Source organism: Aethina tumida, chromosome 6, assembly GCF_024364675.1.
Source record: "Aethina tumida isolate Nest 87 chromosome 6, icAetTumi1.1, whole genome shotgun sequence".
NCBI classification, from domain to species: domain Eukaryota; kingdom Metazoa; phylum Arthropoda; class Insecta; order Coleoptera; family Nitidulidae; genus Aethina; species Aethina tumida.
Window position 1 is genome coordinate 12,057,567 of NC_065440.1, and position 17,450 is coordinate 12,075,016.

Below are 17,450 nucleotides of genomic sequence, written 5' to 3' on the forward strand. Positions count from 1 at the left end.
GAATATAATACAGTATAAGACAACAAAAGTAAATTAATATTAATTAATATTTCAACAGTTCCCATTAAATAAGAGTTATGGCTAAAATATTTATCATTTTAAAAACTTACCATAATAGTGTGTCATGACTTACTTGTAACAAATTAATGAAATCGGATAATAAATAATTATAGAAATGTATGTTATATACAAATACCATTTACTACTTGAACTAGTAGTTAAATTAATTTATGTAGATGTCACTGAGGTGTATAATAATTTTGGGCATCTAATTACATTACAATAATTATAAATAAAAAACCTTATTGGCAATGTGCAGTTGGTAATTAATTAATTAATTACTCATAAAAATCTTTTAACAAAAGCCATTAAAAATCATAGTTATTTAATTATTTTGAGCAGAAGTCGTGGCCAACTGCGTTATTTAAAACCATTAGTACCGCGAATCAACGACAAGAAGTTGGGAGAGGTCGCCACCGCGGCCGTAACAAACGCAACAACAACCGTCTTCGGCCGCGTCGCCGTCCCGATCCACCTGGTGGAACGGGGGTCCCGCGTACCGCGCACCAAGTCGCCGGTTCCTCCTCAGTCCACGTCCGACCGTCACGCAGGCAGGAGCGACACGCGCGCAACCCGACCCGCACCGAACACGACGACGTCGACGACGCTCAGCCGGCCACCTGTTAGTAGTTGAATTTTTGTGCCAGTGCCCGATTTTCGGAGGGGGTGGTTTTGAGTGTTTACCAGCACCGTGTGGTTTAAGTGGATACGACGCTCCAGCGGGGATACTGTTTGCACCGTTCCGGGATGGCGATTGCGACGGCGGTACTGCTGGCGTGCTTCGTGCAAGGTGGGTGACTCAGTGGTCCCGTATGCGGTTCTTCGGGTTTCGGTGCGCCATGTTGATGGTGAAGGGGCCCGGTTGGCGCATTATTGTTTTAAAATTTTCCAACGGTTTTTTAACGTTTCGAATTCGTGTTGATCAACTTTGTGCGATTGTTCGCAACTGTTCGACAACAATGGGTTTTATTTGTTGTTGGATGGGCTTACTGCGAATGTTTTGTTGTGTTTTGTATTAATGTCACAGATTTTACTTACTATCTTATCTGTGTTTATCAGTTGTTATCTTAATGATATACTTTACCTGTGTGCTGATTCAGTTTAAATAAATTATTGTAATTAATTCCTGAATTTACCTTGATGATTCTTATTAAAAAAAATTATTTATGAATTATTTATTGGTTCATTTTGTCTTACGACATGGAAAATTATTTATTTAATAATTTATACCAGATTTAAAAATATTTTATTTGATAAATTTATTTAATAGAAGACTTCTAGAAGACAATTTTAATTAATTTATAAAAAATTAATTTGGAAATATTTTAAATATAAGTTGAAAATTATAAAAATTAACAACACATTAATGAATTTAATTCTTATATTTCTTTTAGCGATTTTCATTGTATTTGTTTATATTTAAAGAAAATAGAACTTAAATGTTGAAATATTGGACAATTTTAAAAATTATTAATATATTATCTTATTTTTAGGCAATGAGGAAAGTCTACAAAAATAATTTGTCAATGAAATTGAAGCTTAAAATATTTTTAAATATAAATTAACATTATTTAAAAGCAAAAACAGTTGAAAATTTTAAAAATTAACAACAAAAACCTTTTATTGTATCATTATAAATTAGTTTATGCCTTAATTTTTGTATTTCTTTTAATGATTTTCATTTTATTTGTTTATATTTAAAGAAAAATTAACTTAAATCTTGAAATATTGGTCAATTTTAGAAATTATTAATATAATGTGTTATTTTTAAGCAGTGAGAAAAGGCTTCAAAAATAATTTGACAATGAAATTGAATCTTATTGAAAACATTTACTATTTTGTAACAAAAAATTGTATGAAAAAATTTAGCTACCATTTAAATTCATAAAAAATAATTTGAAAATTTTTTAAATATAAATTAACATTATTTAAAAGCAAAAACCGTTGAAAATTTTAAACATTAACAACAAAACCTTCTATTGTATCATTATAAATTAGTTTGTGCCTTAATTCTTGTATTTCTTCTAATGATTTTTATGTTATTTGTTTATATTTAAAGAAAACTTAACTTAAATCTTGAAATATTGGTCAATTTTAGAAATTATTAATATAATATTTTATTTTTAAGCAGTGAGAAAAGGCTTAAAAAATAATTTGCCAATGAAATTGAATCTGATTGAAAAGATTTACTATTTTGTAACTAAAAATTGTATGAAAAAATTTAGCTACCATTTAAAATACATAAAAAATAATTTGAAAATTTTTTAAATATAAATTAACATTATTTAAAAGTAAAAGCAGTTGAAAATTTTAAAAATTAACAACAAAAACCTTCTATTGTATCATTATAAATTAGTTTATGCCTTAATTTTTGTATTTCTTTTAATGATTTTCATTTTATTTGTTTATATTTAAAGAAAAATTAACTTAAATCTTGAAATATTGGTCAATTTTAAAAATTATTAATATAATATTTTATTTTTGAGCAGTGAGAAAAGGCTTAAAAAATAATTTGCCAATGAAATTGAATCTTATTGAAAAGATTTACTATTTTGTAACTAAAAATTGTATGAACAAAATTAGCTACCATTTAAAATACATAAAAAATAATTTGAAAATTTTTTAAGTATAAATTAACATTATTTAAAAGCAAAAACAGTTGAAAATTTTAAAAATTAACAACAAAAACCTTCTATTGTATCATTATAAATTAGTTTATGCCTTAATTCTTGTATTTCTTTTAATGATTTTCATTTTATTTGTTTATATTTGAAGAAAAATTAACTTAAATCTTGAAATATTGGTCAATTTTAGAAATTATTAATATAATATTTTATTTTTGAGCAGTGAGAAAAGGCTTAAAAAATAATTTGCCAATGAAATTGAATCTTATTGAAAAGATTTACTATTTTGTAACTAAAAATTGTATGAAAAAATTTAGCTACCATTTAAAATACATAAAAAATAATTTGAAAATTTTTTAAATATAAATTAACATTATTTAAAAGTAAAAGCAGTTGAAAATTTTTAAAATTACACAAAAACTTCTATTGTATCATTATAAATTAGTTTATGTTTATATTTTAAAGAAAATATAACTTAAATGGTGAAATATTGGACAATTTCAAAAATTATTAATATAATATTTTTTTTATGTAGGCATAAAAGGCTTCAAAAATAATTTGCCAATGAAATTGAAGCATAAAATAATTTTAATGAACATATTTAATATTATGTAATTAATAATTTTATGAAAAAGAAAATATTTAAAAGTAAAAACAGTTGAAAATCTTAAAAATTAATGACAAAAACTTTTATTATTTATGTATTAATATATACATTAATTATTTCCTTTGACTATTTTAATTAAAAAATGTTATTTCTGAATTATTATTAGATTATTTTATCTTACCACTTGATAATGTTTCAAATTGCATTAGTACAATCAAATCAATCAATTAAACTACCAGTTTTAGTATTATAAATTATATTTTGGGCCTTCATGATTTTTGTTATTAAACTTAATGGTAATTTACTATTATATCTTCTATAAAATGAATTTAATTACTTTTAACCAAAATATAAACTTTGATAGTAATAAAAATAACCTAATAATCAATAACTAATCAATACCTTTAATGGATAAATTTATTATTAACATGTGTACACACATAAATAAAGTTCATGGTCAAGATATTAATATAATACATGAATATTAGTTACTATTTTAGAACTTTATGGAATAACAGTATTCCTGTGGGTATTTAACATCTTCAATAATAATTTACAGTATTTATTGTGTTTTAAAACCGTAAATTAGTGGTTTTAATGTTTTTAGTATGATTGACATTTTATTGTTATTTTTAAAAGATTTTCGTTAGTCTTAATTTTATATTATTTTCAAAAGTCAGCATAAATAATATTAAACCCATTTAACGTTATTGACATTTTTATTGTCTATTATTAATATGTGGTTCAATTTTTTTATATTTAACAAAAATCACGTTTAAAAAAGTATCAAATATGCAAAAAAAATTAATTTATTTAGTAATTGAGGCTTTAAAATGTTGTATTTAGTGTTAATTAAGTATAATAATTCAAAAAAGTATTCCATTATAATTAACAATAAAAATTGTTAAAAAAATTTAAAATAATTTATTATAAATTATAAAAAATGTGGTACAAGTTTGTTTGGGAAATCTGGAAGACATTCTTTTCAATAGAAAGTTGGAAAACTAAAATATTTGAGCTTTTCTAACACAATTACAAGTTGAAATATGAAAAGTTTGAAATTGTTGAAATTTCTTTTATTTCTGTCTCTATTCTTATTCCTCTATTTTTTATTTTTGGTGAATTATAACATATTAAATAATTTATATAGAATATATTATAAAATATATTAATTAAACTTAATTAAGTCATAATTATCAATAAAATTATTTTAGATATAACATTTTTATTAAATAATATAAATAATTATTATATCTTTTTAAAATATATATTTTAAATGTAAAAAGTATTTAGTAAATATAAAAAATATTATTTAAATGTTAAAGGGATGGAAATTTTAAAAAGTAAATAGCATAAATAATGATAAAGTGTAATTTGTTTGAGGCTAGAAAGAATTTTTAATGTTAAATTTTTATATAATGAAATAAAATTATAATTTTCAATTTAATCATCGCCAAAAATGTAATAAAAGTTAGTTCGACAAATTGTTTTTCAAACAAACACAATTAAATTGGAAATTAAAAAGTTTGTAACTGTCTGAAACTCTTTTTTTTTCATGTTTTATTACGCATACATTTTTCATTCGATACAATAACACAAAGTTAATAATTTAATTTTAATGGTTTATGACATAAAATTGTAATTTTTTGATAAAAAGTTGACGTTTCTTAATAAGTATACAGCAAAAATGGATTTTCTATTTATGTTCCGTCGTATTGTTCATTAAATTGATTAAATTTGTTGTTCCCATTGTTGCCGTAAATGAACAAATGTAGGTAAATTGCATCGAAAGCTTTCTAATGCACATAGTTTACGTCATTTCAACAATAAGTCGAATTTATGCCTTCCATCCATACTTTACGACGATTAAATCCACCTTTATTGACCTTAATTTATAAATCCATTCGACCGATGAACGAATGCAACACACTCACCTCATTTAAAGCCATAAAAAATCACTTGACAAAGACGACCCAACCGAATAGTCTTCGCACCATATAATTCGAAGCACAACCCCTCGATACGAAACTCTCTATCGGACGCGTTAGCTCAGACGCCCCCGAAATATACGTATAAATATACACACTGGAACGTACAGGAACGTCGCCGATTATTTGCACCCGGGGACGTTTTGCGATGTTGACGTCGCGTTTATGGCCGTGTAAATTTCTGTTATTGCGACACCAGATTCGAGTGTTACCTGCCTAGGATATATTGTCAAGTTTTTACATAGGCACTACTAAAGTATTTTAAACCAGATTTTTTTAAATATTTATAATTTTTAAAAGGAATTAAATTATAAAATCGATTTTAGGTAATTTTATAATTGCTCAAAATAAATTAAAATATTTTTATACTATAAGATTATTTTTGAAGTAATATTAATTCCGGTATAAAAATGATATTTTTGATATTTGAATAACATAAAATCATCTCTTTTGAAGTTTTTATTCCTTTTAATTTATCGCCTCAGAAATAATAATAATTTATAATTTCTCATCTCAGAAATAAATATTTTGTAACAAAAGTTATATTTTAAATAATTTTTGATAAAATATTAAACTACTTAAAATCATATAAATGAATTGAATTTTCATTTTTTTTGTTTTAAATTCTTTTTATTTTTTAATCTCAGAAATAAATATTTTGTAACAAAAATTATATTTGAAGTAATTTTTGAATATTAAACTACTTAAAATCATATAAATGATTTATCATTTTCATTTGTTTTGAGTTTTAAATTCCTTTTAATTTCTTATCTCAAAAATAAATATTTTGTAACAAATATTATTTTTTAAATAATTTTTTATTGAATATTAAACTACTTAAAATTATATAAATAAATTGATCATTTTCATCTTTTTGAATTATTCATTGCTTTTAATTTCTCACCTCAGAATTAGATATTTTGTAACAAAAATGATATTTTAAGTAATTTTTGATAGAAGTTAAACTACTAATAATTTATTTCGAGTTCTAAATTCCTTTTAATTGGTCACCTCAGAAATAAATATTTTGCTATAAAAATTATATTTAAAAAAAAATTGACAAAATAATGAACTTTTTAAAATTATATGAATCATTTTCATTTGTTTTAAATTCTTTATTCCTTTTTACTTATCACCTCAGAAATAAAAATTTTAGTGTAAAAATTATATTTTTAAGTATTTTTTGATAGAATAATAAACTATTTAAAATTTTATAAATGAATTTATTATTTTCATGTGTTTTGAATTTTTTATTCCTTTTAATTTCCTACCTCAGAAATAAATATTTTGTTATAAAAATTGTATTTTAAGTATTTTTTGATAAAATAATGAAATGTTTAAAATCATATAAAAATCATTGATCATTTTCATCTGTTTTAAATTCTTCATTCCCTTTATTTATCACCTCAGAAATAATTTTTTTTTGTGTAAAATTTATATTTTAAGTAATTTTTGATAGAATAATGAACTATTTAAAATTTTATTAATGAATTTAAAATTTTCATCTGTTTTGAATTTTTTATTACTTTCAATTTTTCACCTCAGAAATAAATATTTTGCTATAAAAATTATATTTAAAAAAAAATTGACAAAATGATGAACTTTTTAAAATTATATGAATGAATTGATCATTTTCATTTGTTTTAAATTCTTCATTCCTTTTCACTTATCACGTCAGAAATAAAAATTTTAGTGTAAAAATTATATTTTTAAGTATTTTTTGATAGAATAATGAATTATTTAAAATGTTATAAATGAATTTATAATTTACATCTATTTTGAATTTTTTATTCCTTTCAATTTTTCGCCTCAGAAATAAATATTTTGGCATAAAAATTATATTTTAAGTAAATTTTGATAAAATAATGAACGGTTTGAAATCATATAAGTGAATTTATCATTTTCATTTGTTTTAAATTGTTCATTCCTTTTCACTTATCACCTCAGAAATAAAAATTTTTATGCAAAAATTATATTTCTAAGTATTTCTTTATAGAATAACGAACTATTTAAAATTTTTAAATGAATTTATAATTTACATGTGTTTTGAATTTTTTATTCCTTTTAATTTTGCCCTCAGAAATAAATATTTTGTAATAAAAATGATATTTTACGTAATTTTTGATAAAATAATGAACTGTTTAAAATCATATAAAGGAATTTATCGTTTTCATCTGTTTTAAATTCTTCATTCTTTTTCACTTATCACCTCAGAAATAAAAATTTTGGTGTACAATTTATATTTTAAGAATTTTTTGTTGAAATAATGAACTATTTAAAATTTTATAAATGAATTTATATTTTTCATCTGTTTTGAATTTTTTATTCCTATTAATTTCCGCCTCAGAAATAAATATTTTGTTATAAAAATTATATTTTAAGTAATTTTTTATAAATTAATGAATTGTTTAAAATCTTATACGGAATTGATCTTTTTCATCTGTTTTAAATTCTTCATTCCTCTTCACTTATTACCTCTGAAATAAAAATTTTTATGTAAAAATTATATTTTTAAGTATTTCTTTATAGAATAATGAACTATTTAAAATTTTATAAATGAATTTATAATTTACATGTGTTTTGAATTTTTTATTCCTTTTAATTTTCCCCTCAGAAATAAATATTTTGTAATAAAAATGATATTTTAAGTAATTTTTGATAAAATAATGAACTCTTTAAAATCATACAAAGGAATTGATCATTTTCAACTGTTTTAAATTCTTCATTCTTTTTCACTTATCACCTCAGAAATAAAAATTTTGGTGTAAAATTCATATTTTAAGAATTTTTTGATGGAATAATGAACTACTTAAAATTTTATAAATGAATTTATATTTTTCATCTGTTTTGAATTTTTTATTCCTATTAATTTTCCCCTCAGAAATAAATATTTTGTTATAAAAATTATATTTTAAGTAATTTTTAATAAACTAATGAATTGTTTAAAATCTTATACTGAATTGATCTTTTTCATCTGTTTTAAATTCTTCATTCCTTTTCACTTATTACCTCAGAAATAAAAATTTTTATGTAAAAATTATATTTTTAAGTATTTCTTTATAGAATAATGAACTATTTAAAATTCTATAAATGAATTTATAATTTACATGTGTTTTGAATTTTTTATTCCTTTTAATTTTCCCCTCAGAAATAAATATTTTGTTATAAAAATTATATTTTAAGTAATTTTTTATAAAATAATGAATTGTTTAAAATCTTATAAGGAATTGATCATTTGTTGATCTGTTTTAAATTTTTCATTTCTTTTCGCTTATCACCTCAGAAATAAAAATTTTTATGTAAAAATTATATTTTTAAGTACTTCTTTATAGAATAATGAACTATTTAAAATTTTATAAATGAATTTATAACTTACATCTGTTTTGAATTTTTTAATCCTTTTAATTTTCCCCTCAGAAATAAATATTTTGTAATAAAAATGATATTTTAATTAATTTTTTATAAAATAGTGAACTATTTGAAGGAATTGATCATTTTCATCAGTTTTAAATTCTTCATTCTTTTCCACTTATCACCTCAGAAATAAAAATTTTGGTGTAAAATTTATATTTTAAATATTTTTTGATAGAATAATGAATTATTTAAAATTTCATAAATTAATTTATAATTTTCATCTGTTTTGAATTTTTTATTCCTTTTTACCTCAGAAATAAATATTTGGTATAAAAATTATATTTTAAGTATTTTTTGATAGAATAATGAGCTATTTAAAATAATTTAGATGAATTCATATTTATCTGTTTTGAATTATTCATTCCTGTAATTTCTCAACTCAGAAATAAATATTTTGATAAAATATTAAACTATTTAAAATCTCTCATTCCTTTTAATTTCTTAACTATATAATTTATAAATTAAATAATAACCAACCTGGTTTATAATCTGTCGTTACAAATTAATTCTGTTATTAATTTATTTTTCTATTCAATACTTAGATGGTTTCTTAATTTTATAATTTGTGATCAATTAGTCGTTAATTAACGGTGAAAAAATGAATTTTTGGTGCCTGAAATGCCCATCAGTTTCCAACATCTCAGCATCACCCCGAGTCCGGTGCTTTGTTCCCCGCGAGTCACACCTGTAAAATTAAAAAAGAAAACGAAAGAAAAAAAAAACGGCCGACCCTCGAACCCAGGTAGAATAATCCGGTCCTAATCAAATATATCGTCGGTGCGTTGACCGTGACCACCGCACTCTCTCGACTTTCATCCCCGCCAAAAAAAACGAGAGGCCCAGACAATATCGAGAGACGTGCAATCAACTCGCCAGAACGTTTGCCCCTTCTTTTTTCTACCCTTTTAAGCTTTTTTTCCCCGCGTCGAATCGAACCGAATCGAAGTGGATGAACAGTAATGGAGCAATCGGACCGGGGGAATCCCGGTGAATCACCCCTTACCTATCCGACAGGTTTACCACTGTTAACTGTGGGTTTCACCTAAAAATCGTGTGTTAGCCGCGGTTAATTTTTATTCGGGACGGTGTGTACACACAAAATCTGATAAGATAAGTAATAACGAGAGCGTTGTTGCACGTCAGATAGTTTGTGCACGATTGCTCATACCGACGAAACGGTAAATGGACGGAAAAAATATGGATCCATTCAACGTTTTCGGTTGCTTGAGGTCAACAGTCAACGGGAGTTAATAAACGAACCGTGGCGGAAAAATAATAGCGATAAATTCATTGACCCCGGAATTCCACCGTCTTGGATGATGGAAATTAACGTTTTTGGTCCGGTTAACGCATCAATTCTGTTATTGTTGGATATTACACAAATCGTATCATATTATCTGTGTCATTGTAAGGACAGAAAATACTAAAAATGAATTAAAATTATTTTATATATAAGATAATATTTAAATTTTATCAACTGAACAAGTTTTTTTTTATTAGAAAAGTTTTAAATCATGAATAAGATTATAGATGCATTTATCATTTTAATCTGTTTTAAATTCGACGTTTTAAATTATTACTTCAAATAAACATCTTATGATATTATAAAAATGTAATTAAAGCTATTTTTAGATATGTTCTTATAATATTAATTAGGAACCTAAAATTAAAAATTAATTTAAGGTCTAATTAATTTTGACAAAACTTAAAATCTGTGTTTTTAAAGCTGTTTTTACAGGAAGAGCGTATTCCTTTTAATTTTCCACCTCAGAAATAAATATTTTGCTATAAAAATTATATTTTAAGTAATTTTTTTATAAAATAATCAACTGTTTAAAATGATCTAAATGAACTGATCATTTCCATCTATTTTAAATTCTTCATTCTTTTTCACTTATCACCTCAGAAGTAAAAATGTTGGTGTAAAATTTATATTTTAAGTATTTTTTTTAGAGTAATGAACCGTTTAATGAAATTAACGTTTTTGGTCCGGTTAACGCATCAATTCTGTTATTGTTACATATTACACAAATCGTATCATATTATCTGTGTCATTGTAAGGACAGAAAATACTAAAAATGAATTAAAATTATTTTATATATAAGATAATATTTAAATTTTATCAACTGAACAAGTTTTTTTTTGATCAGAAAAGTTTTAAATCATGAATAAGATTATAGATGCATTTATCATTTTAATCTGTTTTAAATTCGACGTTTTAAATTATTACTTCAAATAAACATTTTATGATATTATAAAAATGTAATTAAAGCTATTTTCAGATATGTTCTTATAATATTAATTAGGAACCTAAAATTAAAAATTAATTTAAGGTCTAATTAATTTTGACAAAACTTAAAATCTGTGTTTTTAAAGCTGTTTTTACAGGAAGAGCGTATTCCTTTTAATTTTCCACCTCAGAAATAAATATTTTGCTATAAAAATTATATTTTAAGTAATTTTTTTATAAAATAATCAACTGTTTAAAATGATCTAAATGAACTGATCATTTCCATCTATTTTAAATTCTTCATTCTTTTTCACTTATCACCTCAGAAGTAAAAATGTTGGTGTAAAATTTATATTTTAAGTATTTTTTTTAGAGTAATGAACCGTTTAATGAAATTAACGTTTTTGGTCCGGTTAACGCATCAATTCTGTTATTGTTACATATTACACAAATCGTATCATATTATCTGTGTCATTGTAAGGACAGAAAATACTAAAAATGAATTAAAATTATTTTATATATAAGATAATATTTAAATTTTATCAACTGAACAAGTTTTTTTTTGATCAGAAAAGTTTTAAATCATGAATAAGATTATAGATGCATTTATCATTTTAATCTGTTTTAAATTCGACGTTTTAAATTATTACTTCAAATAAACATTTTATGATATTATAAAAATGTAATTAAAGCTATTTTCAGATATGTTCTTATAATATTAATTAGGAACCTAAAATTAAAAAATAATTTAAGGTCTAATTAATTTTGACAAAACTTAAAATCTGTGTTTTTAAAGCTGTTTTTACAGGAAGAGCGTATTCCTTTTAATTTTCCACCTCAGAAATAAATATTTTGCTATAAAAATTATATTTTAAGTAATTTTTTTATAAAATAATCAACTGTTTAAAATGATATAAATGAACTGATCATTTCCATCTATTTTAAATTCTTCATTCCTTTTCACTTATCACCTCAGAAATAAAAATGGTGGTGTAAAATTTATATTTTAAGTGGTTTTTTTAGAATAATGAACCGTTTAATGAAATTAACGTTTTTGGTCCGGTTAACGCATCAATTCTGTTATTGTTGGATATTACACAAATCGTATCATATTATCTGTGTCATTGTAAGGACAGAAAATACTAAAAATGAATTAAAATTATTTTATATATAAGATAATATTTAAATTTTATCAACTGAACAAGTTTTTTTTTGATCAGAAAAGTTTTAAATCATGAATAAGATTATAGATGCATTTATCATTTTAATCTGTTTTAAATTCGACGATCTAAATTATGACTTCAAATAAACATCTTATGATATTATAAAAATGTAATTAAAGCTATTTTTAGATATGTTCTTATAATATTAATTAGGAACCTAAAATTAAAAAATAATTTAGGGTCTAATTAATTTTGTCAAAACCTAAAATCTGTGTTTTTAAAGCTGTTTTTACAGGAAGAGCGTATTCCTTTTAATTTTCCACCTCAGAAATAAATATTTTGCTATAAAAATTATATTTTAAGTAAATTTTTATAAAATAATCAACTGTTTAAAATGATATAAATGAACTGATCATTTCCATCTATTTTAAATTCTTCATTCCTTTTTACTTATCACCTCAGAAATAAAGATGGTGGTGTAAAATTTATATTTTAAGTAGTTTTTTTAGAATAATGAACCGTTTAATGAAATTAACGTTTTTGGTCCGGTTAACGCATCAATTCTGTTATTGTTGGATATTACACAAATCGTATCATATTATCTGTGTCATTATAAGGACAGAAAATACTAAAAATGAATTAAAATTATTTTAAATATACGATAATATCTAAATTTTGTCAAGTGAATAAGTTTTTTTTTTGATCAGAAAAGTTTTAAATCATGAATAAGATTATAGATGCATTTATCATTTTAATCTGTTTTAAATTCGACGTTTTAAATTATTACTTCAAATAAACATCTTATGATATTATAAAAATGTAATTAAAGCTATTTTTAGATATGTTCTTATAATATTGATTAGGAACCTAAAATTAAAAATTAATTTAGGGTCTAATTAATTTTGTCAAAACCTAAAATCTGTGTTTTTAAAGCTGTTTTTACAGGAAGAGCGTATTCCTTTTAATTTTCCACCTCAGAAATAAATATTTTGCTATAAAAATTATATTTTAAGTAATTTTTTTATAAAATAATCAACTGTTTAAAATGATATAAATGAACTGATCATTTCCATCTATTTTAAATTCTTCATTCCTTTTCACTTATCACCTCAGAAATAAAGATGGTGGTGTAAAATTTATATTTTAAGTAGTTTTTTTAGAATAATGAACCGTTTAATGAAATTAACGTTTTTGGTCCGGTTAACGCATCAATTCTGTTATTGTTGGATATTACACAAATCGTATCATATTATCTGTGTCATTGTAAGGACAGAAAATACTAAAAATGAATTAAAATTATTTTATATATAAGATAATATTTAAATTTTATCAACTGAACAAGTTTTTTTTTTGATCAGAAAAGTTTTAAATCATGAATAAGATTATAGATGCATTTATCATTTTAATTTGTTTTAAATTCGACGATCTAAATTATTACTTCAAATAAACATTTTATGATATTATAAAAATGTAATTAAAGCTATTTTCAGATATGTTCTTATAATATTAATTAGGAACCTAAAATTAAAAAATAATTTAGGGTCTAATTAATTTTGTCAAAACTTAAAATCTGTGTTTTTAAAGCTGTTTTTACAGGAAGAGCGTTATTCCTTTTAATTTTCCAACTCAGAAATAAATATTTTGCTATAAAAATTATATTTTAAGTAAATTTTTATAAAATAATCAACTGTTTAAAATGATATAAATGAACTGATCATTTCCATCTATTTTAAATTCTTCATTCCTTTTCACTTATCACCTCAGAAATAAAAATGGTGGTGTAAAATTTATATTTTAAGTGGTTTTTTTAGAATAATGAACCGTTTAATGAAATTAACGTTTTTGGTCCGGTTAACGCATCAATTCTGTTATTGTTGGATATTACACAAATCGTATCATATTATCTGTGTCATTGTAAGGACAGAAAATACTAAAAATGAATTAAAATTATTTTATATATAAGATAATATTTAAATTTTATTAACTGAACAAGTTTTTTTTTTGATCAGAAAAGTTTTAAATCATGAATAAGATTATAGATGCATTTATCATTTTAATTTGTTTTAAATTCGACGATCTAAATTATGACTTCAAATAAACATTTTATGATAATATAAAAATGTAATTAAAGTTATTTTCAGATATGTTCTTATAATATTAATTAGGAACCTAAAATTAAAAAATAATTTAGGGTCTAATTAATTTTGTCAAAACCTAAAATCTGTGTTTTTAAAGCTGTTTTTACAGGAAGAGCGTATTCCTTTTAATTTTCCACCTCAGAAATAAATATTTTGCTATAAAAATTATATTTTAAGTAATTTTTTATAAAATAATCAACTGTTTAAAATGATATAAGTGAACTGATCATTTCCATCTATTTTAAATTCTTCATTCTTTTTCACTTATCACCTCAGAAGTAAAAATGTTGGTGTAAAATTTATATTTTAAGTATTTTTTTTAGAGTAATGAACCGTTTAATGAAATTAACGTTTTTGGTCCGGTTAACGCATCAATTCTGTTATTGTTGCATATTACACAAATCGTATCATATTATCTGTGTCATTGTAAGGACAGAAAATACTAAAAATAAATTAAAATTATTTTATATATAAGATAATATTTAAATTTTATCAACTGAACAAGTTTTTCTTTGATCAGAAAAGTTTTAAATCATGAATAAGATTATAGATGCATATATCATTTTAATCTGTTTTAAATTCGACGATCTAAATTATGACTTCAAATAAACATTTTATGATAATATAAAAATGTAATTAAAGTTATTTTCAGATATGTTCTTATAATATTAATTAGGAACCTAAAATTAAAAATTAATTTAGGGTCTAATTAATTTTGTCAAAACTTAAAATCTGTGTTTTTAAAGCTGTTTTTACACGAAGAGCGTTATTCCTTTTAATTTTTCAACTGAGAAATAAATATTTTGCTATAAAAATTATATTTTAAGTAATTTTTTTATAAAATAATCAACTGTTTAAAATGGTATAAATGAATTGATCATTTCCATCTATTTTAAATTCTTCATTCTTTTTCACTTATCACCTCAGAAGTAAAAATGTTGGTGTAAAATTTATATTTTAAGTATTTTTTTTAGAGTAATGAACCGTTTAATGAAATTAACGTTTTTGGTCCGGTTAACGCATCAATTCTGTTATTGTTGGATATTACACAAATCGTATCATATTATCTGTGTCATTGTAAGGACAGAAAATACTAAAAATGAATTAAAATTATTTTATATATAAGATAATATTTAAATTTTATCAACTGAACAAGTTTTTTTTTGATCAGAAAAAATTTTAAATCGTGAATAAGATTATAGATGCATTTATCATTTTAATCTGTTTTAAATTCGACGTTTTAAATTATTACTTCAAATAAACATCTTATGATATTATAAAAATGTAATTAAAGCAATTTTTAGATATGTTCTTATAATATTAATTAGGAACATAAAATTAAAAATTAATTTAGGGTCTAATTAATTTTGTCAAAACTTAAAATCTGTGTTTTTAAAGCTGTTTTTACAAGAAGAGCATATTCCTTTTAATTTTTCACCTCAGAAATAAATATTTTGCTATAAAAATTATATTTTAAGTAATTTTTTATAAAATCATCAACTGTTTAAAATGATATAAATGAACTGATCATTTCCATCTATTTTAAATTCTTCATTCCTTTTTACTCATCACCTCAGAAATAAAAATGGTTTTTTTTGTTCAGAAAAGTTTTAAATCATGAATAAGATTATAAGATGCATTTATCATTTTAATTTGTTTTAAATTCGACGTTCTAAATTATTACTTCAAATAAACATTTTATGATATTATAAAAATGTAATTAAAGCTATTTTTAGACATGTTTTTATAATATTAATTAGGAACCCAACAATTAATTAATTCATGACTTAAAATCTGTGTTTTTAAAGCTGTTTTTACAGGAAGAGCTTTGCTAAGTTCAATGAAGTTGGCAAAGCATCTAAAAATTGAAAAAATAATTTACTGACATTAATTTGTTCATGACATTAATGACAAATTTTAAACAAGGTGAAAAAATTTGTGTAGTTTAAAATTATTTTTATAGGAGGCACTTTGCTAAGTTCATATCAAGTTGGCAAAGGCTTTATAAATTAACCAAAATAATTGAGCAACAAAATTAATTTTTTCACAACAAAATAGTGACTAATTAATGACTAACTATAAACCGAATGAACAAAATGTTTGTGTTTTAAAGCTATCTTTACAGGAAAAGCTTTGCTAAGTTCCTATCAAGTTAGCAAAGCAAATAAAAATTGAATAAATAATTGAGCAACCAAAGTAATTTTTTCATAACTAATTAGTGACTAGTTAAAGACAAATTATGAACCAGATGAAATAAATTTCTGATTTGCTTCAAGCTATTTTTACAACAGATGCTTTGCTAAGTTCATATCAAGTTAACAAAGCACCTAAAAATTAAAAAAATAATTTAGTGACAAAATTAATTTGTTCATAACTAATTAACGACAAATTTTAAACCAGGTGAAAAAATCTATTTTGTTTAAAATTATTTTTACATGAGGGACTTTGCTAAGTTCATATAAAGTTGGCAAAGGCTTTATAAATTAACTAAAATAATTGAGCAACAAAATTAATTTTTTCATAACTAAATAGTGAATAATTAATGACAAATTTTACACCAAATGAACAATGTTTGTGTTTTAAAGCTATTTTTACAGGAAGAGCTTTGCTAAGTACATATGAACTTAGAAAAGTATCTAAAAATTGAATAAATAATTGAGGTACTAAATTCATTTTTTCGTAACTAATTAGTGACTAATTGTTGATAAATTATGAACCAAATGAACAAAATGTTTGTGTTTTTAAATCTATTTTTACAGATAAAGCTTTGCTAAGTTCATATTAAGTTAGCAAAGGACTTAAAAATTGAAAAAATCATTAAACAACAAGAATATTTTTTCCATATTTAATTAGTGTTAAAGACAAATTATGAACCACATGAAAAATATTTCTGACTTGCTTCAAGCTATTTTTACAGGAGATACTTTGCTAAGTTCATATGAAGTTAGGAAAAGACCTAAAAATTAAAAAAAATAATTGAACAACAAAATTAATTTTTTCACAACTAATTAGTGACTAATTGTTGATAAATTATGAACCAAATGAACAAAATGTTTGTGTTTTTAAATCTATTTTTACAGATAAAGCTTTGCTAAGTTCATATTAAATTAGCAAAGGCGTTAAAAATTAAAAAAAAAAAAAAATAATGAGCAACAGATTAATATTTTTACAACAAATTAGTGACTAATTTAATGACAAGTTATGAACTAGATGAACAAAATGTCTG

At 22.4% G+C, this 17,450-nt stretch overlaps 1 protein-coding gene across 5 annotated transcripts in view; it reads left to right on the plus strand.

Moving 5' to 3' along the window:
- The first annotated feature begins 542 nt into the window (after nucleotides 1–542).
- LOC109608126 (fasciclin-3) overlaps nucleotides 543–17,450 on the plus strand; it is a 406,522-nt gene continuing 389,614 nt past the window's right edge. Inside the window, exon 1 of one of the 5 annotated variants that reach the window (XM_049969180.1) lies at nucleotides 543–850. In XM_049969180.1, the coding sequence (XP_049825137.1) occupies nucleotides 808–850 (43 nt within the window). In that variant the 5' untranslated portion in view covers nucleotides 543–807. The remainder of the gene's footprint in view (nucleotides 851–17,450) is intronic. The other 4 variants (XM_049969179.1, XM_049969181.1, XM_049969176.1 and 1 more) reach the window with 4 other exon arrangements.